Raw genomic sequence first — 26,664 nt, 5'->3', positions numbered from 1 at the left:
GAAAATATATATCAAATCTGTTCATTAATCATGTGAGGTTTTTTTTCCCTATAGGTGGTGACTAAAGTCTGATCAGTCGGCAGGCAGCAGTACTCAATTTACCGCATTCCTACAATCCAACTGAAATTACGGGTATTCAGAATCAGCCTTCAAACAGTTGATGGTAAGTAGAATTACAAACAGGATTCAGAAGTCTGACTCTATATAAGTGATTAAAATACAGATATGATTGTTATATATACAAGGTGTTTTTTGGGTTTTTTTTGTTGCATGTATTTTTTGGCTAAAATGGGGACCTAAACTTGATGCTTTTTGAACTCATTTTTATGCTCTTGGACTAGTGACAAGTGTCCATGGTTTTTTTTTTTTTTCAGAAGCCCACCCTGGTAGATGGAATCTGCCGCTTGACCAGCAGCACTGTCCAGGTCATTGGTTACCTATTGCTCTAAACAAGGGTGGCACGTGGAGACTCATTTTTCCTGAGGGTCTTGACGTTCACTAGCTGGCAATATCATATCAGCCTCATTTACATTCTGAAGTTTAATTCATAACTGATTGCTGGATATTTGTAGAGACAGAGTGGTTGATGCTGGATAGAAGACTTTTCCTCAGCCATTATTACCTGCTGCTAGAGGCTGAACACTTTAATTAATATAACTGTAGTCTTGCTGAGATGTAGCAATCCGTGGGAATTTTCCAAAGAAGATTCAAGAGAAGTATTCAATTTTCTCATAAGTTCAGACTATAGAGAGCATAAAAGCAGATATTACAGTTATCTCCCTTAGACTAGATGAATTACAATGCAGCACTTTCAAATCATCTAAGTTTAGAGTTATAATGCTGTTTGAATGCTTTGAATTTGGCTACGGTTACTAGTTAAAGACATAACCACATGTATTGCCTCAGTTTACTTACAATTATAATATATACCTATAAGTATAAATTGTCATTCTCTTAATTTTGTATACTTTGTGGAATTTATGAAAATTGCATGATCACTGTTCGTTATCTTCTCTTTATATTACCAGTAGATTCTCTGTACCTGACTCATCAGGAATGCATTGTTAGGTCACCTTAGTCACTCAGGTGATCTTTTGCTATTGATCTGCCCGTTCGTTATTGTCGTCTGTCGATTGTATATAGATTCGTTTAACACTCCCCTCAACAAAATTTCACTCATGGAGACATCACCATTTCCGGTTAAGGTCTGCAAAATTTAGGTCTATGCTCGGTGCTTATGGTCTTTGAGCAGGGAGGGATTTTTATCTTGCCACAAAACATTCTTGGGGAAAAGGGGATTCATGTTCGTTCAAATGAAGCAACGTGTCAACTTGAAAGGAGAAATACAGTGAAACTAAATCTCCAAATCGATCCCTCAGAAAACCATTCCTCCCTGAACATCGCCCAAATCTTAAAGTCTCCGTAGGAATCTTAACATATCCTTTCAAAGAAATTCATATAGTCCAAAGTATGACTTTTCGAGATCTCTGCCATTTTTGACAGGGACTTCTGGGATGATCCTGTTAAAGGTTCAGATTTAGCTCGGGTTATTCTGCGCTCTTTAGTCATTGGAGCTTGCAGTACGAGCCAGAGCACTGCGCTCACTATTAATATGCAAGTAGCTGCATTTAATTCAAATTGAAGTTGAACGCAAGGACCCCAGGGGTAGGGTGGGGCACAATATGAAATTAGAGTTTTATATGGTAATATGCAGAAAATTTATTAAAACAAAGACTTTTCAAGAGGAGCAGGGCCCCACTAAATCATATCCAAATGCAAATGTCCCCAAGTTGTGTGAAAACAAGTTTTTTTTATCATCCTGACTAAGGATAGGATGGAATTGTTTTTGTCCTGTCTGTCTGAAATAACTTTTGAATAATGAGCAATGGGACTCTCATATTTCATATTTGCATTCTTTTTTATAGCCATAAAGCTTTTCACCTTGTGACCTTGACATTAGAGTTTGATCTACTGACCGGTTTAGGTAGATCTTTTATATTTTGTATACATATAATGACCTGAACGTTTTACAGAATAGTCATATTGGTATTGAGGCATTCCTGTGTTGTGTGAATTTAAGTTTGCTTTATGTCGTAAGCTTAGGGGCTAGGTAGGTGGGGCCACAAGATTGGGTCAACATTTTTCATAGGAATAATGATTGAAAATACAAAAAAATTTAAAAATCAAAACAGCTGACCAAGAGCAAGGTGACTCGGGTGAGTGATGTGGCCTAAGAGCCTTTTTGTGATTAAACTCTTTAAGATTATAAACTACGTTTCTAACAATTTATCTGAAATTATTTGTATGCATTGATTTTGGGGTCCAAAGGTCAAGGTCGCTACTGGACTTCATGCTTGTATAAATTCATTACGGAAACATATGCCCTGCATTGCAGAGTTCTTATTCATATTCTGTCATGAAACAGAGAACAAGCTCGCTTGACAAAATTCTCTTCAAAAAAATTACTGAGGATTTTTAACTTGCAGACAATTTTACTTGCCTGTCTGATTTCTGGTGATTCCAGAACTCAATGCTACTTTGGTTTTTTCAGCTTTCTGGACCTCAAGAGATGTTGACACCCTGCTGATGGAGCAGAAGCAGAAAGCAGTTCTCTTACCATCAGATCTGATCCATTTTTGGAGATAGCCTTTTGTATGGAGCTGGTAATTTTGTTTTCCTTTTTAGTTCACTTGAAATTTAAGCTCATGTGAGCTTTTCTGATCTCGCCTTATCTGTGGTCCATCCGTCCTTTCTTATGTAAACTTTTATGATCCCCGAAAAATTTGAGGAGCATTAATATATATTATTCTCTGTTGTGTCTGTTCCACCTCATATCTCCTAAACTTTTCATCAGAAATTGATCAAATTGATCACAAATGTTCAGGTAAGGACCAAAGTCTCTGAAGGTCATTTTTGAAAGGCCAAGGTCACTCTGAAAATAAAAGTTCCTTATTTCAACAGTTTTTGATTCCCGTCTCCTAAACCATTCATCAGAAATTGATCAGCAATAGTTCTTGGGACGGGACTTTTGGTTGAAGGTCATTTTTCAAAAGTCAAGGACACTCAAAACATGTACTTTATAGAAGGAAAAATTGCTTATTTCAACTGTTTTAGCTCACCTGATTCTGATCGCCTGTTGTCTGTCATCTGTCTGTCCGTCTGTAAACTTTTTACATTTTTGACTTCCTCTCCAGAACCACTGACCAATTTCAAACCAAACTTAGGGGAAAAGCATCCTTGGGTGAAGATCATTTAAGTTTGTTCAAATGAAGGGCCATGCGCCCTTCAAAGGAAATGATCACAAAAATGGTAAAATAGGGTGGGGTCGTTTAAAAAGTTCTTCTCAAGAATCACAGGGCTAGAAGAGTTGAAATTTACATCAAACCTTTCTAACAGTGCAAATTTAATTTTGTTCAAAAAAATGTTATTATGTGGTTTTTAACAATAACTTAATTGTCATTTTTCTCAAGTGAGCTTTTCTGATCACCCGTATTCCGGCGTCCGTCCGTCCCTCTGTAAACTTTTAACATTTTTGACTTCTTCTCAAAAACCACTGGACCAATTTCAACCAAAATTAGCACAAAGCATCCTTAGGTAAAGGGAATTCTAAATTGTTAAAATAAAGGGCCAGGCCACCTTCCAAGGGGAGATAATCAAGAAAAGGTACAAATAGGGTAGGGTCATTAAAAAATCTTCTTTTCAAGAACCACTGGACCAGAAAAGATGAAATTTATAGATAAGCTGTATTAGGTAGTGCAGATTCTAAATTGTCAAAATCATGGCCCCTGGGGGGTCGGATGGGGCCACAATAGGGGATCAAAGTTTTACATACAAATATATAGGAAAAATCTTTAAAAATCTTCTTCTCAAGAACGACTGAGCCAGAAAAGCTGAGATTTACATGAAAGCTTTCTGGCATAGTGCAGATTCAAGTTTGTTAAAGCCATGGCCCCCAGGGGGTTGGATGGGGCCACAATAGGGGATCAAAGTTTTACATACAAATATATAGGAAAAATCTTTAAAATCTTCTTCTCAAGAACCACTGAGCCAGAAAAGCTGAGATTTATATGAAAGCTTCCTGATATAGTGCAGATTCTAAATTGTTAAAATTCTGGCCCCCGGGGATCGGATGGGGCCACAATAGGGGAAGTTTTACATACAAATATATAGGACAAATCTTTAAAAATCTTCTTCTCAAGAAAAGCAGAGATTTACTTAAAAGCTTTCTGATATAGTGCAAATTCAAGTTTGTTAAAATCCTGGCCCCCGGGGGTCGGATGGGGCCACAAGGGGGAATCAAAGTTTTACATACAAATATATAGGAAAATCTTTAAAAATCTTCCTCTCAAGAACCACTGAGCCAGAAAAGCTGATATTTACATGAAAGCTTCCTTATATAGTGCAAATTCAAGTTTGTTAAAATGATGACCCCCGGGCGTAGGATGGGGCCACAAGGGGGATCGAAGTTTTGCATAAAAATATATAGTAAAAATCTTTAAAAATCTCAAGAACCACTGAGCCAGAAAAGCTGATATTTACATGAAAGCCTCCTTATATAGTGCAAATTCAAGTTTGTTAAAATGATGGCCCCCGGGAGTAGGATGGGGCAACAATAGGGGTTCAAAGTTTTACATACAAATATATAGAGAAAATCTTTAAATATCTTCTTCTCAAGAACCATTGGGCCAAAGAAGTTCACATTTACGTGAAAAGCTTTCTGACATAGTGTAGATTCAAGTTTGCAAAAACCATGGCCTCCAGGGGTAAGTTGGGGCCATAATAAGGACTAAGGTTTTACATGCAAATATATATAGAAAGTCTTCTGATATGGACCAAGGTGAGCGATGTGGCCCATGGACCTCTTGTTTGTATATAGATTCTTTATGGAAAGATCTTATTTTGTGAAGTTTGACCTTAACCTGAGAGTTTGATAATTTTGACCTATTCAATATCTCCTGAACATATTTTGTATTTAAATTTTTATGACAATACCTATTTTTTCATACTATAACCTTTGACTTTGTGACCTTGAAATTTGACCTTATTTCAAGAAAATGTAACCTACTAAATATTTTCAATAGTATTCAAGGTAGGGCTTTCATATTTTGTTTATAGGTTCTTGTTGACAAGATGACCTTGTGGTACAATCACATTTGATCTTGTGACCTCCATCTACTTTTAAGAAAAACTGACCTAGTTAATATCTTCTAAACTATTGAAGGAAAAGCTTTTATATTTTGTGTATAGATTTTTATGGCAAGACTTTGATTTAGTGTTTGACCTTATGACCTAAATCTATATTTAATAGAATCTGACCTCTTCATTATCTCCTGAACTATTTAAGATAGAGCTTTCATAGAACTTCTAGGACTCAGTATTCATACATGTGCACTGGTTTGGTCTCATTTTGATACATTCAGTATCATTGTATCAATCCTTTGAGTATAAATTTGTGATCTAAAAGCATGATATAATGGTGTAAAGGATCAGTTTGTGGTTAACCAATATTTAATGTGAGAATAAATATTGTAGGGTAGCGGTTACTGGAGACGTGCTGTTGATTGATGAGGATAATTTTCCCAAGACTTTGACCTATTGCAGGACTTGGATAGCTCTACTGCTGTTCAAAATGCCAGGTTTGTTAATGGAATTACATGTAAATGTTCCATGAAATGTCAGGTTTGTTAATGGATTTACATGTAAATGTTCCATGAAATGTCAGGTTTGTTAATGGATTTACATGTGAAATGTTCCGTGAAATGGCCAGGGCATATGTAATATAGCATTAATATTTATAATGAAACTCAGGTGACCTATTGCAATTGGTCTGCATCCGTTGTCATGCGTTGCCTGTCGTGTTAGGTGTGTTAACATCTTCAAGACAACGGGGAAATAAATTGTAAATTTCAGAATTCCTGGACTCCTGTGGTTTTAGGGGCAGGGCAAAAACTGCTCAAATTTGACCAATTTTCAAAAAATCTTCTTTACGACTATACATGTGTAAGAAAAACTAAATGCATAGGGATGTAGAGCAGGAAAGCCTCTACCAAAATTGTAAAATGGGGGGATGTGCAGACTTTTTTTTTTAAATAAAAATTTATGTCCGGTATAAAGTGTTAGCTGGAAGAGAGTTGGATCCCATTAGGATAAGTGGGATCTGCCCAGACTGTCTTCCTACCCTTGTTCCATTTAGATTGTGAAAGTACATTCAGAAATGAATTAATAAACTTAAAATATGTTAATGATGTTGATATTTTGGTGATTTTTATTAATTTTTTTCAAAATCATCATATTATTTTCCTGTCAAACATATCCAATAGTAGTATTCCCATGACAACCAATCTAAATGTAGAAACAATATAGCTGGTACTTGTATAGCATAGGGGCATAAAGGAGTTAACTGTAATTTGTGTTTTATGCTATATGTTTCATTGAAAAATATTGTTTCTTCTAAAACATCTGGAAATAATCCTCATCCAATAACAGGTGAAATGCTAAGATTGAAAGTTTACTTGCAATGCAATTTAAGCAAAATTTTATTTTGAAAGTATAACATTCAATAGATCATTGAACTTGTTAGAGTTTACAATGTTTTCTTATACTTTGAAAAAATAAAATAAAAAAAAAAAAAAATTTATTTCCTACCTACCTACCCTATTTTTTTCTGGAACGTTAGCGGAAACTCAACAATTTTTGTCGTTGGCCTTAGTCAGGTGCTCTAACCATTGAACAACCATGACGGGTCTATCCGAAACCCCTGTATTACTAGTCACATGCTCCAGTCATTGAGCTACCGTGACCGGTTTATCCGAGACCCCTGTATGAGTCAGGTGATCTAACCATTGAGCTACCATGAGCGGTCTATCAGAGACCCCTGTTGTACTATTCAGGTGCTCTAACCATTGAACTACCATGACCGATCTATTTCAGACACCTGTATTATTAGTCAGGTGCTCTAACTATTAAGCTACTGTGACTGGTCTATCAGAGAGCCCTGTGTTACCAGTCAGGGGCTCTAACCATTTAGCTACCGTGACCGGTCTATCAGAGACCCCTGTATTACTAATCAGTTGCTTTAAGCATTGAGCTACCATGACCGCTCTATCAGAGACCCCTGTTGTACTAGTCAGGTGCTCTAAACATTGAGCTACCGTGACCGATCTATCTGAGACCCCTGTATTACTAATCAGATGCTCTAACTATTGAGCTACCGTGACTGGTTTATCGGAGACCCTGATATTACTAGTCAGGGTCTCTAACCATTGAGCTACCATGACCGGTCTATCAGAGACCCCTCTATTACTAGTCAATTGCTTTAAGCATAGAGCTGCCATGACTGGTCTATCGGAGACCCGTGTTGTACTAGTCGGGTAATCTAACAATTGAGCTACCTTGACCTGTCTATCAGAGACCCCTGTATTACTAGTCAGGTGCTCTAACCGTTGAGCTACCGTGTCCGGTCTATCAGAGACCCCTGTATTACTAGTCAGGGGCTCTAACCATTGAGCTACTGAGACCGGTCTATCAGCGACCCCTGTATTACTACTAGTCAGGTGCTCTAACCATTGAGCTACCCCCTGACCGGTCTATCAGAGACCCTTGTATTACTAGTCAGGTGCTCTAACCGTTGAGCTACCATGTCCTGTCTATCAGAGACCCATATATTAATAGTCAGGGGCTCTAACCATTGAGCTACTGAGACCGGTCAGCGACCCCTGTATTACTATTAGTCAGGTGCTCTAACCATTGAGCTACCGTGACTGGTCTATCAGAGACCCCTGTTGTACTAGTCAGGTGCTCTAACCATTGAGCTACCATGGCTAGTCTATCCAAGACTCCTGTATTACTAGTCAGTTGCTTTAACCATTGAGCTACTATGACCGGTCTATCTAGCTGAGACCCCTGTATTACTAGTCAGGTGCTCTAACCATTGAGCTACCGTGTCCGGTCTATCAGAGACCCCTGTATTACTAGTCAGGGGCTCTAACCATTGAGCTACTGAGACCGGTCTATCAGAGACCCCTGTATTACTACTAGTCAGGGTCTCTAACCATTGAGCTACCGTGACCGGTCTATCTGAGACCCCTGTATTACTAGTCAGGTGCTGTAACCATTGAGCTACTGTGACTAGTCTATCAGAGACCCCTGTATTACTAGTCAGGTGCTGTAACCATTGAGCTACTGTGACCAGTCTAACGGAGATCCTGTATTACTAGTTAGGTGACCAGTTTTTCAGAGACCCCTGTATTACAAATCATGTGCTGTAACTATTGACCTATCCATAGGCTGATTTTTATATGAACCATGTATATCGATCTGGATAGCTCCGTGATTAGAACATCTGACTAGTAATACCAGTGATTTTTTATTTTGAAAGTATAAAATTCAATAGAATATTTAACTTGTTAGAGTTTACAATGATTTTGCATACTTTGAAAAAATAAAATTTAATAATAATAATAATCATAAAAAAATTATTTTCTACCTATTTTTTTCTGGAATGTTAGCGGAAACTCGACAATTTTTGTCGTTGGCCTTATAGAAATACTTTAGATATTTTGGGCGAGATGAAACCAGTATGGCAAAACCGTTACAAAATAACCAGTTTTTGGTGAAAAATGACAAAAATATGGTACCATATCTGGTTCTAGTATGTATACAGCTTTAGTTGTGCTCCTATTTTTAAAATCTAACATGTTTTTTTTAAACCCCGGATATCTGATACATATTTATAACACCAATACTTCTATTCAACATTTACTTTCATTTTTATATATTTTAAGGGCCATATTTTGGGGTTTGTGAATCAGGTTCTTTACATCAAAGCTTTCTAACATAGTGCAAATTTAATTTTGTTCAAACCAAAACCCACAGGAGTAGGGTAGGGCCACAATAGGGAATCAAAGTTTTACATGCAAATATATACAGGTACAGTTTTTGAAAATCTTCTTCTCATGAACCCCTGTGTCAGGAAAGTACAAATTTACATGAAAATTTCCTGACATAATGCAGATTCAAGTTTGTTAGTCCATTCAAACAGCACATTTACATGAAAGCTTCCTGACATAGTGCAGATTAAAGTTTGTAAAAATCATGGGCCAAGGTGACTCGGGTGAGTGATGTGGCCGGGCCATGAGCCTCTTGTTGAATAGTCAATGATCATATATCACACAAGGTAAGGGGCGATATCATATGTTCAATGTTTCACAAAAAAACTAATTCACATAGTTTTCACCCGAACCCCCCCCCCCCCCCCCCCCTTAGAATGTTGGAAACTAATTGATTAACAAGTATAAACATACAATTATAAAAACACTCTGTGTAATTTTCTACTGTTTATTCACAAATGAAAGTGCACATTAAAACTATTCAATGTTTATTAAAATGTAATGTTATTATGTGGTTTTTATACGCCCGTCTTTTAAGACGGGACGTATTATGGTATGGCGTTCATGTCCGTCCGTCTGTTAGCTTTTTCGTGTCCGACCCGTAACTTAAATACTACAAGGCCTAGAATCATCAAACTTTGTCTGTAGATACATCTTGGGTAGAAGGTGTGTCGCACATTAAAACCAGGTCACTGTGACTTTTCATTAAGAAGATATGGCCATATATGGCAAAACTTGTCCGGCTCATAACTTGAAAACTATTAGACCTAGAATCACCAAAATTAGTCAACTAATGCATCTTAGGGAGAAGGTGTGTCGCATCCTACTTTAAGGTCACTGTGACATTCAATTAAGGTGATATAAAAAAAATGTTTTAATGGGTACAATCTATACTGTTAACAATATGTGACGGGCGCATCATGTGCCGTGGCGGTGCACTTTATTAACAATCGCTTAATTGTCATTTTTCTCTTTCCACTAAAGTTTAATCAATGTTGGATGACAGAAACTTAAGGGATATTTTATCCCACCCTCCCCCTAACTATTTGAATTTAGTTTTTTATCGGACATCGATCTTGATCTCGCCCCTAAGTAACAGGCAAATTGAAGGCTCAAGTTAGCTTTTCTGATTAAAACTTTGTGTTGTCTGTCATTTGCATCATTGTAAACTTTTCAAATTTTCATCTTCTTCTTCAGAACAACTTCGCCAATTTCAAACAAATCATATTTGAGTGATGGGGATTCAAGTTTGGTCTAATGAGGGGGCAATTAACATCCTTCTCCAAGGGAAGATAATAGTGAAATTGTGAAATTACACTAACAAATTTTAAAATCTTCTCCAGAACTATAGAGCCAATTTCAATCAAACTTGGTAAAAGTCATCCTTGGATGAATAGGATTTACATTTGTTCCAATGAAGGGCTATGTCCCAGAGATAATCACGACAATGCAAAAATAGGGCTGTGTCATTTAAAAACCTTCTCAAGAATCATTGAGCCGGAAGAGCTGAAAATTACACATAGGCTTTCTGCCATAGACAGTGCAGATTCAAGTTTTGTGAAAATCATGGCCCCAGGGGCCGGGGGTAGATTGGGAACACAATAGGGGATCAAAGTTTACATGCAAATATATAGGGAAAATCTTTAAAAATCTTCTTGTCAAGAACCACTGGGCAAGACAAGTTCGAATTTACATGACATCTTTTTTATTTTGTATGTATAAATCCTATGACAAGACAGTTCATTTTATATTTTGACCTTGTGACCTTCAACTCGGATTTTGATCTACTTTTGAAACATAATCTATCAAATATATTTGGATCCATTTTAGATGGGGCTTTCATTTTTAGCTCACCTGAACCAAGGTTCAAGTGAGCTATTCTGATCACATTTTGTCCGGCGTCCGTCTGTCTGTCTGTCTGTAAACTTTTCACATTTTTGACTTCTTCTCCAGAACCACTGGGCCAATTTCAACCTAACTTGGCCAAAAGCATCCTTGGGTGAAGGGCTTTCAAGTTTGTTCAAATGAAGGGCCATGTTCCTTTCAAAGGGGAGATAATCACAAAAATGCAAAAATAGGGTGGGGTCATTTAAAAATCTTCTTCTCAAGAACCACTGGGCCAGAAGAGCTGAAATTTACCTGAAAGCTTCCTGACATATTGCAGATTCAAGTTTGTTCAAATCATGGGCCCCGGGGGTTGGATGGGGCCACAATAGGGGATCAAAGTTTTACATACAAATATATAGGAAAAATCTTAAAAAATCTTCTTCTCAAGAACCACTGAGTCAGAAAAGCTGATTTTTACATGAAAACTTTCTGACATAGTGCAGATTCAAGTTTGTTCAAATCATGGCCCCCGGGGATAGGATGGGGCCCCAAGGGGGGATCAAAGTTTTGCACACAAATATATAGGGAAAAACTTTAAAAATCTTCTTCTCAAGAACCACTAAGCCAGAAAAGCTGAGATTTACATGAAAGCTTCCTGACATAATACAGATTCAAGTTTGTTCAAATCATGGGCTCCGGGGGTTGGATGGGGCCACAATAGGGGATCAAAGTTTTACATACAAATATATAGGAAAAATCTTCTCAAGAACCACTGAGCCAGAAAAGCTGATTTTTACATGAAAACTTTTTGACATAGTGCAGATTCAAGTTTGTTCAAATCATGGCCCCTGGGGGGTAGGATGAGGCCACAAGGGGGATCAAAGTTTTACATACAAATATATAGTTAAAATCTTTTTCTCAATAACCACTGAGTCAGAAAAGCTGATATTTACATGAAAACTTTCTGACATAGTGAAGATTCAAGATTGTTCAAATCATGACCCCCGGGGGGTAGGATGGGGCCACAAGTGGGGGGGGGGGGGGGTCAAAGTTTTACATACAAATATAGGAAAAAGCTTTAAAAATCTTCTTCTCAAGAACCATTGGGCCAAAGAAGTTGACATTTACATGAAAGCTTTCTGACATAGTGTAGATTCAAGTTTGCAAAGGGTAGTTTGGGCCATAATAGGGACTACGGTTTTACATGCAAATATATATGGAAAGTCTTCAGATATGGGCCAAAGTGACTCAGGTGAGCGATGTGGCCCATGGGCCTCTTGTTTGTATATAGATTCTTTCTGAAGAGACATTATTTGTCGAAATGCACATTTGGTGCATCAAAATTGGTACCGTATAAGTTTTACATTATGACCCCTTGGTCAAGGCCTCTGCTGGTGGACTGTTAGTCCCCGAGGGTCTCTACAGCCCACTAGCTAAGTACTTCGTTACTAGCTTGAAAATACGGATGTATATTTAATTGCTGTGTTATAAAATATAGAAATTCATTTCAAAATTAAGGATTATCTCCCTCATGCATAGCTCTTATCCTTAGACAAATTTGACTCCACTTTTTTGGCCCACTGTTTTTCCATATAATAGCTCTAAAACTTCATTGTTAGTTTGGATTTTAAACATTTCGGTTGAGCATCACTGAAGAGACATTATTTGTCGAAATGCGCATCTGGTGCATCAAAATTGGTACCGTGTAAGTTTTACTTTATGGAAAAACCTTATTTTGTGAAGTTTGACCTTAACATGGGAGTTCAATCATTCTGACCTATTCAATATCTCCTGAACATATTTTGTATTTAAATTTTTATGACAATACCTATTTTTTCATACTATAACCTTTGACCTTGTGACCTTGAAATTTGACCTTATTTTAAGAAAATGTAACCTACCAAATATTTTCAGTAGTATTCAAGGACTAGGACTTTCATATTTTGTATATAGGTTCTTGTTGACAAGACGACCTTGTAGTACATTATTTGATCTTATGACCTCCACCTACTTTCTAAAAAAAACTAGCCTAGTTGATATCTTCTAAACTATTTAAAGAAAAGCTTTTATATTTTGTGTATAGATTTTTATGGCAAGACTTTGATTTAGTGTTTGACCTTATGACCTAAATCTACTTTTAATAAGAATCTGACCTCTTCATTATCTTCTGAACTATTTAAGATAGAGCTTTCATAGAACTTCTAGGACTCAGTATTCATACATGTGCACTGGTTTGGTCTCATTTTGATACATTCAGTATCATTGTATCGATCTTTTGAGTATAAATTTGTGATCTAAAAGCATGATATAATGGTGTAAAGGATCAGTTTGTGGTTAACCAATATTTAATGTGAGAATAAATATTGTAGGGTAGCGGTTACTGGAGACGTGCTGTTGATTGATGAGGATAATTTTCCCCGAGACTTTGACCTATTGCAGGACTTGGATACTCTACTGCTGTTCAAAATGCCAGGTTTGTTAATGGAATTACATGTAAATGTTCCATGAAATGTCAGGTTTGTTAATGGATTTACATGTGAAATGTTCCATGAAATGGCCAGGGCATATGTAATATAGCATTAATATTTTTAATGAAACTCAGGTGACCTATTGCAATTGGTCTGCGTCCGTTGTCATGCGTTGCCTGTCGTGTTAAGTGTGTTAACATCTTCAAGGCAATGGGGAAATAAATTGTAAATTTCAGAATTCCTGGACTCCTGTGGCTTTAGGGGCAGGGCAAAAAACTGCCCAAATTTGACCAATTTTCAAAAATCTTCTTTACAACTATGCATGTGTAAGAAAAACTAAATGCATAGGGATGTAGAGCAGGAAAGCCTCTACCAAAATTGTAAATTTCATGATCCCTGGGGTAAGGGTTCTGACCTCAGGGGGATGCCAAACTTGGTATATAGTATTGGTGTGTAAAAGTCACGTAAATAACATCTTCAATGCTATTGAAACTAAATGGATATTTAGAAAGAACTGGTAGTCCTTTACCAAAATTGTAATTTTGATGATCCCAAGTGGTAGGGGTGAGGCCAAAATGGTCAATTATTAAATGTGTGAAAAATGGAACCATTATAACTTCTTTTTGAGAACTACTATTCCAATTCCTTTCAAATATGGTATAAAGAATTTTTATGAGAAAGTGGATGTAAATTGCAAAGTTTAGGACTCTTGCACCTCTGGGGCCTTAGGGGTGGAGCAAACAACTACTGTTACATTTTGTTTTATACTGTTAAGAGGCCTGCGGACCTCTTGTCTGTCATTCCTTTCTTCTGTCATTCCATCCTGATTGAGTTTCTGTTCATTATCTCTATTATTGAGGTACATGTTCAACTGAAAATTGGTATACATCCCATCCATACAGTTCCATCCTAAGAATATCTTGAATAACTGTTGTTGAAAGAGTTACATCCCTTGGATTTAGGAAATTTTGTATGATTTATGTTCCCACCCATAGTATCAGTCATACATGGAGGTAAAATCTGGGATATAAATTAACATGTGAAGGTATCAATCACATAAATCCTATAAATTTAGTACAAAATTTGAAATAAATAAAAAAGATAGGCCAAACACGGAACTCTTGTGTAAAGAATGTAAAATTAGGTACAAAGAAAATGAAAAATCTCATAAATTCTATAAACTTCATACAAAATTTCAAATAAACTAAAAGTAAATAAAAAATATTGGGCAAACACCGACCTCTGGAGATAAGAAAGGTGGGATCAGGTGTCTTAACATGAGACAACTTTGCAAATGATATTTTGGCAGAGTTATGCCCCTTGGGCTTAGAAAATTTGAAACAATTCAATTTCCACTCATTACGTATGTAGGTATGAGAAAATCTAATGCATAGTTATGATGTGACATCTCTGTCATACATTGGCATTCGGATAAAACGATACGATATGTCAATATATTGATTATGCAAATACGCAGGTCAAGTACTTAAATACTCAGTACTCTGATAAATTTTGACTGAATTATGGTCCTTGCATGGAGGCATAAGTTTGTGTTCCTCTAAAATATCTGGGGGTGTTGAAAAAGGAATTGGATGTATTGGAGATAAAAGTTGAAGTGTAAACAGCAAAATCTTAAGATGTTAAACAAAATCATGAATTAATAAAGACAAGAGTGAGGTCAATGCTGTGTCAGTGATTGATTGGCCATTCTGGAGAATTCCGGATATGTTATCGTGATCAATGAATCCTATTCATTTATCAGGGCAATGTATCTAGTTTTCTTTATTACCAAGCAATAAATCAACATACTAATTTGATTAATGTTCTGCAATATGTGTAGAAATGTCACTGATACATCCTAGGTCTTCTTGTAGAAATTGACTGAAGAAGACGACATGAAGTAATTGACTGTACAGAAATTCCAAATTCTCCCAGATCCAGGTAAACATAAGGTCAGTCAGCTGGACTTAAGCATACAGCTTAAGTATGTCCCGACTATCTGACCAGACATTAACGTTGTGGAGGGGCAGTGTGAGTCAATTCTTGTTACTTTGGAAGTGACTGATGCACCTTACTGTGTGCCTTACAAGCGGGGAGCATTTCTCTCATATTGAATGTAGGAAAGCTCAGTTTTCCTTAAATATTTATAGACATGAATATCTGCTACATAACAGCAAATGGATTAAATTGGAATTCAAACCCAGGGCCTCAAAATCTCCAATCAAACAGAAATATGATGATTTTACTGAAGTGCATTATATCAGTACAGAATTACTAGTGAATACTGTAGTGCTTTGTTTATATGAACCATATTTGTTTATTTGTGAAATTTTCACTCATATTGAGATGTCACCAAGTGTAGGTGAAGTACTACAAATTTAGATCTATACTTAACGCTCAAAGCCATATCAGTGAGGGTTCTTTAACCTGCTAATGTCTGCCGTGACATGGGACCTCAGTTTCTCATGTCTAAAACACCTGCCGTGTGATATTCACTTTTAAATGCCGAGTGTTTGGTGAAGCAGGAACCACTACCTATTTTTTCATCTTAGGTTTGTCATAGCCATGGCACAAACGGGGCTTGAGCTCATGACCTGCTGGTTTTGAGGCAAACACCCTGCCTTTGAGCTATCATGACCGTTCCATTCAAGACCCCTGTATTACTAGTCATGTGCTTTAATCATTGAGCTACCGTGACCCGTCTATCCGAGACCCCCGTCTTACTAGTCATGTGCTCCAGTTATTGAGCTACCGTGACTGGTCTATCTGAGACCCCTGTATTACTAGTCAGGTGCTGTAACCATTGAGCTACCGTGACTGGTCTATCTAATCGGGTGCTTTAACTATTGACCTATCCATAGGCTGATATTTATATGAACCAGGTATATTGATCTCGATAGCTCCATGGTTAGAACATCTGACTAGTAATAAACGGGTCTCTGATAGACTGGCCACTGTAGCTCAATAGTTAAAACACCTGATCAGTAATACACGGGTCTCTGATAGACCAGTCACTGTAGCTCAATAGTTAGAACACCTGATTAATAATACACGGGTCTCTGATAGACCGGTCACTGTAGCTCAATAGTTAGAACACCTCGTTAGTTATACAGGGGTCTCTGATAGACTGATCACTGTAGCTCAATAGTTAGAGCACCTGATTAGTAATACAGGGGTCTCTGATAGACCAGCCACTGTAGCTCAATAGTTAGAGCACCTCATTAGTTATACAGGGGTCTCGGATTCGATTTCCAGTTGAACCACGAGTTTTCTCCTTCCTGTTACATTTACATATATATAAACATGTAAATATACCACACTGTAATAGACTGGACATTTTGTAAGATAATTAAGTTCTGAGATACAGACAATTGTTGACAATACAGTTAGATATAATTACACTTTGTGTTTTGTAGGACTGTGGAGTGGTGTGATGTTATTGATGGTCAACAGAAGACTGTGACCTTGAATCTGAAGATCTGTGATGAAGACTGGACGTTTGGGGTCACTCTCTGTTACAGTACTACAAATCTAAGTAAGTACTCAGTAATAATGTAAGACTGAACTCTGTATCATGTTTATCTAATATATACATTATAAAATCAAACACATATTGAAATACATAATTAACAAACAGAATAATTAGTAGTTTATCACACACAAACAAGTATATGTGTACATGTGTAGATGTACTATAATTCAAGGCTACACACAACATACTGACAAAGTGACTTAGTACCTCACAAGAACTGATTGACCTTTATTTACATTTCATGATTGACATGTGTCTAATTGTATATAGATAATTAACTAGTAACACAATCTAAGATTAGATATAATAATACAGATATTGTAAATTATAATTACTAAACAGCAGTGAGAGACTAATGTTCTATCAGTTAAACTCACAAACACAAGTACATGTTAATTACACATCACAGACACAGGGCTGTAATTAACACGGGGCTGTAATTAACATGGGGCTGTAATCAACACGGGGCTGTATTTAACACAGGGCTGTAATCAACAAGCGACTGTAATTAACACAAAGATGCAATTAACACTGTGTTTAGATGTGTAATGAACAGGGTTTTTAGATGTGTAATTAACACTGTAGAGCTGTGTAATTAACACTGTTTATAGATATTGGATTTTCTTCACTTTAGCAGTGTTATACTCAGCCACAAAGAGGTTGTCTCTGATGTCCACACATAAACCGAATGGAACGCGTAAATCACAGTGAATGTAACGGAGGAACTGTCCGTCCTGATCTAGGATGTGGATACGGTGATAGTCTGCTGTCAGGATGTGACTCTGGCTGTCTGTAGTGATGCCGGCTGGATTAAATGATTGCTTGGTATTAGAGGGATGACCAGTGTATCTAAATCGGAGTTTTCCTGACTGATTGACCACCACTACTGCACTAGCTGTGTAGTCAGCCACACAGATATCCAGGTTCTTGTTCTCACTGAGGTATTTACTGTCACCATCAGATGAGTAGAGAGGACGACCCTGATCATCAAACTGAATGCTTTGTTTCTCTGTGGAGCCGGAGTAACGCACGACTTTGGATTGTGTGACATCATCACTGACCATGGTAACCAGGAGATCATCTGAGGTGGTACTGCAGACAAAGAGAGGCCTCCACCCCTGTAGTGTGATCACGGTCTGTATCTGTTTATTCTTGATTAAGTTTATAGTGTTATCATGATAGTCAGTATAAACAAGATCTCCGTCCCGTGTCACTGCTATGCCCTGTGGTTCGTTCCCTGACTTGGTTTGTATTGATGTCAGTAGTTTACTCTGGAGGTTGAGCAGCTTCATGGTTTCGTTAAACTGACTGCATGTCCAGACTTGATCTTCACTCAGACAGCTAACACTGGTTAGTTGTTTATACCCAGTGTCTATGGTGGCGGTGACGCGCGGCTCATCAAGCAGTGGTTTGACTGGAGGAGACGATACAGCTTCTGCTGACTTCATTGTGTCGCCATGTTCTGTGTTAATGGATAATGACGGCAGAGAACCAAACATTTCATTGAGCTGATCTTTGTTTATTTTCTGAGCAGACAAACTGGGTACTGTAACTCGGACTTTAGGCGGTAATGTTCTAAATTCAGAATTCCTAGATTTGTAAGTAGAGGTTAAGGAGACGTCATTTGATTTTAGGATTGATTTCAAGTCGGACATGATCTGTTTGAGTTCCGCCATTTTTTGTGTGATTTCTTCTGTATTTTTATTCAGGGTAGATAGGTGTTTGTTTTTCATCTCCACAATGGCAGATTTTCGCTGGTTGACAATGGCGGTGATTTCTCGGTGTAAGATTTCTCCTTGTTGGTCAGTAGTTGTGGTCAGTTTTCCGTATTTTGTTTCTAGTTCTGCTTTCTCGGTTTGGACGTCGGACGCCATTTCCTCATATCGGGGATAAATTCGGGTCTCGAGTTCTTCCAGAGCTTTTTGTAAACTTTGTGTTTTAGCGCTGAGTTTTTCTTGAATATCTGATACATCGTGACCTTTGTGTTTTCCATATAAGGCGCAGGTAGAACAGACGGGAATTTCACATTTATCACAGTAATGCTCGCAGTGTTTATCCGAGTGTGTCGGACATTTTGAGTAGTTAGGAGACTTTCTGCGTAAATAGGGGACGACATTGTGATCTTTAGAGGAATCTGAGATATGTTTTCCTACACAGTTAACACAGAGATTTATATTACAAACTTCACAGTGACTCTGTAGGGGGACAGTTTCACAGAGGTCACACAGCAGGACTTCCTGGGCACTGCGCCGGGGGTGCAGCATTTCTGGTGTCGGCGTCACACGGGAAGTTTACTGTCAATAAAAAAGGGAATCCTAGATATTCTACAGGTTAAAACACTTCTCACGCTTAACTTACATCATAATGTGTATTGAAAAACAAACTGCGGTCATGAATTATGAAATTTCAAATAACGAAATAACATGCACAAGGCATCGATATACTAAATCCACTGTATGAAATTATGATCAAAGTGATAAGATCTATATCATTGATCACATAAATATCGATATTAATGACACTACAATGTCAGAATTCGTATATATAATTTTGTCTCACCAGAAAATCCAACATGGCCTCCCTGTTATTTTGCCCTTCAGTCTAGTACCTGCGCGGCGTGTCGGTCTGTATACTCTACATTCGGCTAACCTCGGCCGATTACGGTACCTTACTGATGTGCCGAGTGGTAGACACTATCTACGCGTTATCGCTTGTTTAAATAGCTTGAATGTTTGACATAGTTCATGGTGGGTAGCTGTGTCAACATTTACGTATGCATACAATTTATAAATACAAATGTCGACTCCATGTACAAATACTGCACTGTGTGTGTGTGTGTGTGGGGGGGGGGGGGGGGGGGACTGAGATATCTACACAGGAGCCTTGGTTTGAGCGGATCTCACTTTTTGATTTTATTGATCTTTTTTATAGAGACGTCACCCGTTTATTGTGCCACGCCCACCAGAACGATACCTATACATTGTTAAACGCAATATCGTAAATTTTAAATATTTACACATGTAATTTACTTCGATGCATGAACAGTGAAACATGCATATGGAGACAAGTTCAAAAGTCGAATGCCTGACAGAAAACTAGATTTACATAGTTTTTATCACCCCACCTTAATTAAATACGCATGATGAATATTGATCCAAATCCTTATCAGCGACAAATACTGATACCACTCTATAATATTTCTACTGTTTATAAATAAACGTGAGCACTTTGTCTTTAAGATGTTAATGTGAATATACGTTTAAAAATGTTATACAGTATATTAGGGTGGGTGTGGCAATTATTGATGCCCCCCCCCCCCTTACCTTACACACATCCTCAAATTATTTTAATATAGATTTCTATCCGACATATTTATTCTACCTTTTGAACTCCTTCATGATTTTATCTGTCTATGGTTTTTATATCCGTGTCATTTATTTAAATGTTCTGATTTGACTTAGCCACGTGTACATATAATTCTGACGTGCTGATAACAAAACACGTGATATCAGACAATCATCAGATATCTATACGGGCACCACAAGGTGGGGGGGGGGGGGGGGGGGGGGGGGGGGGTGTAATATTCTCAGTCAACTTTAAACATGGCAAACAAATAAAAAAAAAAACTATTAATTTGGGAGATGTTTCTTATGCGCAGTAATCAGTTCAGAGTTTATTTATACATTAATTTGTTTTCTTTCTGAATTTGACTTTAAAAAGACTGTACGTCTCCCGTTAGACAGGTACAGTACCTGTATCCCCCGCTCACCAGTAATACCGCAGTGGCGGATCTAGAGGGAGTAAACAGGTGGAAGTTTTGAGCAGGATAAATGTCTTAATTAGTGAGATCCTCGGACAGTTTTTATGTTTAACATAATCTCGCAATGGACATTGATAAAATAGTCTGAATATTGACAACGATTCATTGCGATAAACAGAATGTAAATATCATAACTCACCAGTGAACAGCTATCGGGACATCTCTCGGCTTTTTACGTCAAGTTGATGATTACTATTTATAAATTCAGGCTCACAACACCTTGAGAGAATTTATCAAGTCAGCATGAAATGATTTAATCATTAATTATCCCCGTATGATGATATGTACATGTAATAAGTATGCATGTCAAAATTACTTTGTAAGGGGGGGGGGGGTTCGGAAATGAAAACAGGACATGTTGTACAAGTATTGGAAATGAAGTACGTGCGCCTGTCGTTTTAATGAGAAAGTTGTTTTTTCTTCTTCTTTTTTTTTCTTTCTTTTTGAAAATATAACAAATTAAACCCACGCGCCATGCAGTCTTTTTTATCAGAACATAAAATTATACATTCTTTGTGGATGCATGAAATCATTATCCTATCAATGCGCGCCACGCAATTTTACTTGCGCGTTAAGCATTTCCCGTAAATTCAAAGCCCACCTGTACAGGTAAACCATGGGTAGATTACCGGTTTTAACGTACAGGAGAATCTTGCGTTACGCGCCCTCTAGTGAGAGAATGCATGACGTGACACATTTGTAGATTGGTAAACATGTAATTAACAATATTGTTTTCTGTTGTAGAATGAGTTGAGTGGAATAATGAACCTCCAGATTTCTAATATGTACATCCACACGTGTATGATTAAACTTCTGTTGCACTCGTATTTCATATACACGTGTTCGAGTTATTTTTGTCAGTACATCTTACAAAGATCTTTTGAACTAATGAGTGAGAACATGGATGAAAAATGATAAGTTTAAGCTCACCATCTGAAAGTTCAAATTGGACCTTTCTGAGCAGCCTTTGTCTGTCCGACTGTCTGTAAATTGTTCACGTTTTCATTTTCTCTAGAACTATTGGACCAATTTCAATGTAACTCGACACAGATCATTCTTGTGTGAAAAGGATTCGAGTTTGTAAGGGAGATTATCTAATCAAGCAAAATAGTTTGTTCCTTTTATAATCTTCTCAGGAACCACTGGGCCTGAAAAGTGCAGATTTACATGAAAGCTTCCAGACATAGAGTAGATCCAAGTTTGTTCTGATCACGGTCTCCAGGGGTAGAGTGGTTCCGCAATACGGGATCAAAGTTTGACATGCCGATATATAGGAATAACAGTTTAGATCAAAACCATGATTCAAAATATACAAAAATTCCTAGGTAGTGCAGATTCAAGTTTCATTAAAGTGTGGCCCCCGTAAGTAGGGAGGTACCTCAATAGGGGATCAAAGTTTTGCATGGGAATTTCCAGAGAACTATCTTCATCGCAAAACAGCGATAACAATTAGTCAGTGATTTGATTAATTCGTTGTATGTTGTTTAACGTCCCGCTGGGAATGTTTCACTCATACGGAGACGTCACCATTGCCGGTGAAGTGCTGCAAAATTTAGGCCTGTGCTTGGCACTTATGGCCATCGAGCAGGAAGGGATCTTTATCGTGTCACACCTGCTGTGACGCGTGGCCTCGGTTTTTGCGGTCTCATCCAAATGACCGCCACATTTAGTCGCTTTTTACGACAAGCAAGATGTACTGAGGACCTGTTCTAGCCCGGGTCATATGCACGTATCTTCAGATAGTTTAACAATCCGAAATAAAAAAAAACTCGTGGAAATATACAGGAATTTAAACATTCTTTTCAAAAGTAACAATATTTTACAAATCTAAAACATACCGTTAGGAGAAAAATCACATGATTCTGACGTTAAGTGACGGACCGCATACTTTGTCAGCAAGTTCGGCTGATATGGTGTTTTGAACTGTTCCCTTTTCAATAGTTTTTCGTGTAATATTTGAAATTGTGTGATTGCAATTAAAAGTCGTTGAATTATCTAATCAACGGAAAACAAAGTTTGAATTTACGCATATTTGACATGAAATATGAACTGCAGGATTAATGGTGCTGATCATAAATCTGTCTATCGCAAGTAAAGTCTTTACTATCAAACATTTTATCGGAACATAAAACTGTTCAATGAAAGAGAGTGTCCACCATGTGATCGTTAAAGCAGTGTGATATGGTGACGGACCAGACGGAGATTTAACCCCCTGTCTAGGTCCCCTAATTCTCTAGTGACGGACCAGACCGAGATTTGACCCCCGGGGCCTCTAACTTCATAGTGACGGACCAGACCGAGATTTCACCCCCGGGGCCTCTAACTCCCTAGTGACGGACCAGACCGAGATTCGACCCCTGAGTCCTCTAACTCCCTAGTGACGGACCAGACCGAAATTTGACCCCCGGGTCCCTTAACTCCTAACTAACGGTCCAGATAGAGATTCGCCCCCGGGGACCCCTAACTAGTGACGGATTAGACCGAGATTCGACCCCCGGGACCCGTAGCTAGACAAGACAGAGATTCGACCCCTGAGTCCCCTAACTCCTTAGTAACGGACCAGACAGAGATTCGACCCCCGAGACCCGTAGCTAGTGACGGACAAGACAGAGATTCGACCCCTGGGTCCCCTAACTCCTTAGTAACGGACCAGATAGAGATTCGACCCCGGGGACCCGTAACTAGTGACGGACTCGACCCCGGGGACCCGTAACTAGTGACGGACTAAGCTTCTGAAGTTCCAGTTGGTCTAATCGCTACAGCTGTATCTGATGTTAGACAGGATTCGTCTCATTCAATGTCATCGTGATTCATAGTCTTGTTAGAATCACAGGCACCTGAAGTGTGAATAGCCTGTATAAATCCCATGTACATACCCCCCTTTTAGAATGAAATTATTTTTATACAGAACCAATAATTTATCCAAAATATGTTACTTCCCCACCGATCACCATCTTAAGTCATTCTGAATAGTCAGTTTGTACCTCTGTAAGCTTTTGAGGTGATCACTTGTGAGATACTAATGTACATGTATTACTATCTCGCATGTCAAAAGGGAGGGGGTTGTTGTGTTCTGGATCCGCCGTTGTGTTCTCAATGTTTAATGTTTGAAACTCCTAGCAGCATGAAACATCTTCAACAACTTTAACTTACAGCGAGCGTCGATTTCATCGTGGGCGTGTCGATTTCATGTCGCGAGATCAGCGAGTGAAAGGCAGGCATTAGTTTCATAAACTTCACACGCTATACGCACAGGCAATTATACGACTTCTTTTTTTTTTTCTTTTAATCTTTCAATAAAGATGTGTTTTATGAAGTAACAAATCAATTTGGGACACTTAATTATTTCATACATGGTTTTTAAAAGATAATGACAATCGGATGTATTTTGACAAATTTTGGATAAAATGTTTACGTGAAAAGAGAGGTAACTCTTTCTACAACTAAACATAAAATTTTGGAATTTTAGCCTGAAAAATTAAAGATTAATTTACATTTTCGGACACCAAAAATGTATACAGATTTTAGCAGTTGAAAGGGCATTTATATTAGAATGTTTGATAAATACTTTGAAATAATAAAAAAAAAATTACTACTAAGAATTAAAATTTTCACTTAGAATCGACTCTGAATTGAAATTTTGTTGAAGGTAACCTATATGTGTATGGTGTGTATTCTGTATATGGTCTTGTTTTGCTTTGAAATCTCTATCCAGCGTTTCATACGTTATAAATGTGTACGGACTCAGTGAATGTCACAGGTTTCTGTGTAGGAATTTCCATCTACAGCGTACACTGTGTAGGTCGTCGTTCTATTCTGTACAGTCTCTGTCCGATAAAACGATACACACATCCATCTACAGGGTACACTGTGTAGGTCGTCGTTCTATTCTGTACAGTCTCTGTCTGATAAAACGATACACACATAAATCTACAGGGTACACTGTGTAGGTCGTCGCACAGGGGCTCGGTTGTCAGATATTGACGTTTTGTATTATTTGTTCCCGAATAATATAAATTGAAGTTTTGCATTATTTGTGTCTGAATGATAAATTATTTAAATAAAATCCACAACCCAAACCCGCTTTTTTCGTCGTTTTGTAGGTGTAGCATGTGTACAATTTAAAAAGTATGTACACATATGATACATCTTTTCTAAAACGACGAAAAAATCGGATTTTGGTGGTAGATTTCATTTACAAAATTTATATTATTCGGGAACAAATAATACAAAACTTCAATATCACCTGACATCCGCATATGTATGTACCAAAAGATATCGGCCTTAAAGCAATGCAAGCTGTCACTGACGGGTTATTGCTTCTGGTTCACTCTGATTCTATGAAGTTATATATATTCAATTATAAATCGGTTAAATATTTGTTCTTTTACTTTTTCAATTTATTTGCCGTCAGTTACGTACAGCTTGTATTGGGTTTTTTTTTACATCAAGTTTATCCTTTGCGACGCACCATTTTGACCTATGGTCAGATTGCCTTTGAGATAGGTAGGGGGGTATCTTGGGGGAGGGGGCAGAATATAGTGGCATTCTTCGGGCCAAGCAATTTGACTGCGCTACCTCTAGATTATGTAGTGCGTACACATGTACCAAAAAACTGGGTCACCCTTTACAATGTACACATGTAATATAATACGAAATCTACCAAGCGTGAAAAAAAATAGGTAAAATTTACATTTAGAACACCTAAATTTTGAAGAAAAAAAATATTAAATTTTAAAATAAAAAAGATAAAGTATTTTGAAAGTCGACTGTTGACGCATGTTATGATAACCCGACCAAGACTTTTAACGTCTGCGATCTTCAGTGATTACGTCAGCATATATCTGTCGGTGTAACCTTGAACGCCACTCTTACCTGGTCAGCACATTTTTGTCTGCAGAATTTCAGGATGGTGGGAGAACGATCAGCCCTGTAGCTTCTCCCCTTCCCCCTCCCCAAACTTACCCTCATCCCCTCCCCCAACCTACCCTCACCCCCACCTTACCCTCCTCCCCCACTCCTATCAGTGTAATGTGCTTTCTACAAGTCTGCAAGAAAGAAAATATAATTCACAATTTCTGGAAATTAAAAAAAGTATTAGAATTCATGGAGTCGAACTATTTATTGCGGGGCCATTTAGATAAACATTATCCCCAAGTCAGTAATTTAGAAATGACCCAACACATTTCTCGCAATACGATGCATAAAAAAATTCTTAAGATTTGAAAAGGTGTCGGAAAAAAGGGGAACATAGAAAGTTGCGGATCCAGAACGGGTGTGGGTGCGACCTAAGTTTACACCATTTTCGTTCTTAACAGGAAAGGTTGAAGACCCCAATCAATATGGCCATGAAAGTAAATCTATTCAACCAAAAAAGAGGACGTGGCAACCCCACCCCCCCCCCCCACCCCCACCCCACCCCCACCCCCAAACCCACTTGCATTAAAAAGAATTAGTATGAATCCGATCATTCTCGGATGACACGAAGGAGCCTTTCTCACACACTGCAATCCGAATTTTTACCAATAAATTGAAATCTGTAAATCTCATTGTTTAACTTTTTGATATACTTTTTAATATACTGGTAGTGTTTTTGAATATATCTTTATCTGTAAATTAATATTGTAAGTCGCTTTAAATTTTAGGCCTATATATTAATCTGATCGATAAATATTTTCCATGTTGTACATGTATATTTCATCGTTGTTTTCAAAGTAAGTAGTGGATTTGAATGTAAGCGTCCTTGGGAAATATGCATCTACCATTATATAGGCCTACCTTTGGAATGTATATATGGTTGGGTAACAAACATATTTTTTGCGTATGTATTTTTGGAGTCATTTGGCCCAAAGCCATATTTCATGAATTGTAAGATAAACTGTAATATTGTTGCAAATGATAAAACGGTTTTAAAAAGTTCAGAATTTATTATAAGTCCAAAAATATTAATTCACAAATACATTTTAGAAACAAACTGAATTTAACAAAGAAATTTCGAAGATTGACTCACATACAAACTCACACACATCTAATCTTTGACAACTCCGCCCACATTCGTACTGACCAGCCAATTAACTTAAGGATAATAAAGTTGCAAGAACAGGGAAAAGCCGTATGACATTAATTTAC

At 37.7% G+C, this 26,664-nt stretch overlaps 2 protein-coding genes across 4 annotated transcripts in view; one reads left to right on the top strand and one right to left on the bottom strand.

Moving 5' to 3' along the window:
• LOC125660925 (sodium-dependent glucose transporter 1A-like) overlaps positions 1 to 26,664 on the top strand; it is a 210,509-nt gene that overhangs the window by 30,457 nt on the left and 153,388 nt on the right. For 2 of the 3 annotated variants that reach the window (XR_008797746.1, XR_008797747.1), the window contains exons 2-9: positions 55 to 163; positions 375 to 425; positions 573 to 716; positions 2,552 to 2,663; positions 5,533 to 5,636; positions 13,085 to 13,188; positions 15,058 to 15,124; positions 16,600 to 16,718. Coding sequence is in view for 1 of the 3 variants with exons in the window: in XM_056146651.1 (XP_056002626.1) it covers positions 55 to 65 (11 nt within the window). In the remaining 2 variants the exon portion in view is untranslated. The other variant, XM_056146651.1, reaches the window with a different exon arrangement.
• LOC125661242 (E3 ubiquitin-protein ligase Midline-1-like) lies at positions 16,749 to 18,979 on the bottom strand. Its single transcript, XM_056146652.1, has one exon. It carries the CDS (start codon positions 18,977 to 18,979, stop codon positions 17,321 to 17,323), a length of 1,659 nt encoding a protein of 552 aa, XP_056002627.1. The 3' UTR covers positions 16,749 to 17,320.

Source organism: Ostrea edulis, chromosome 8, assembly GCF_947568905.1.
Source record: "Ostrea edulis chromosome 8, xbOstEdul1.1, whole genome shotgun sequence".
NCBI lineage: Eukaryota > Metazoa > Mollusca > Bivalvia > Ostreida > Ostreidae > Ostrea > Ostrea edulis.
This window is presented reverse-complemented; position numbering and strand designations above follow the sequence as displayed.

Coding starts and splice junctions, on each gene's coding strand:
- LOC125661242 (XM_056146652.1), bottom strand. CDS start 18,979: ATGCTGCACCCCCGGCGCAGTGCCCAGGAAGTCCTGCTGTGTGACCTC.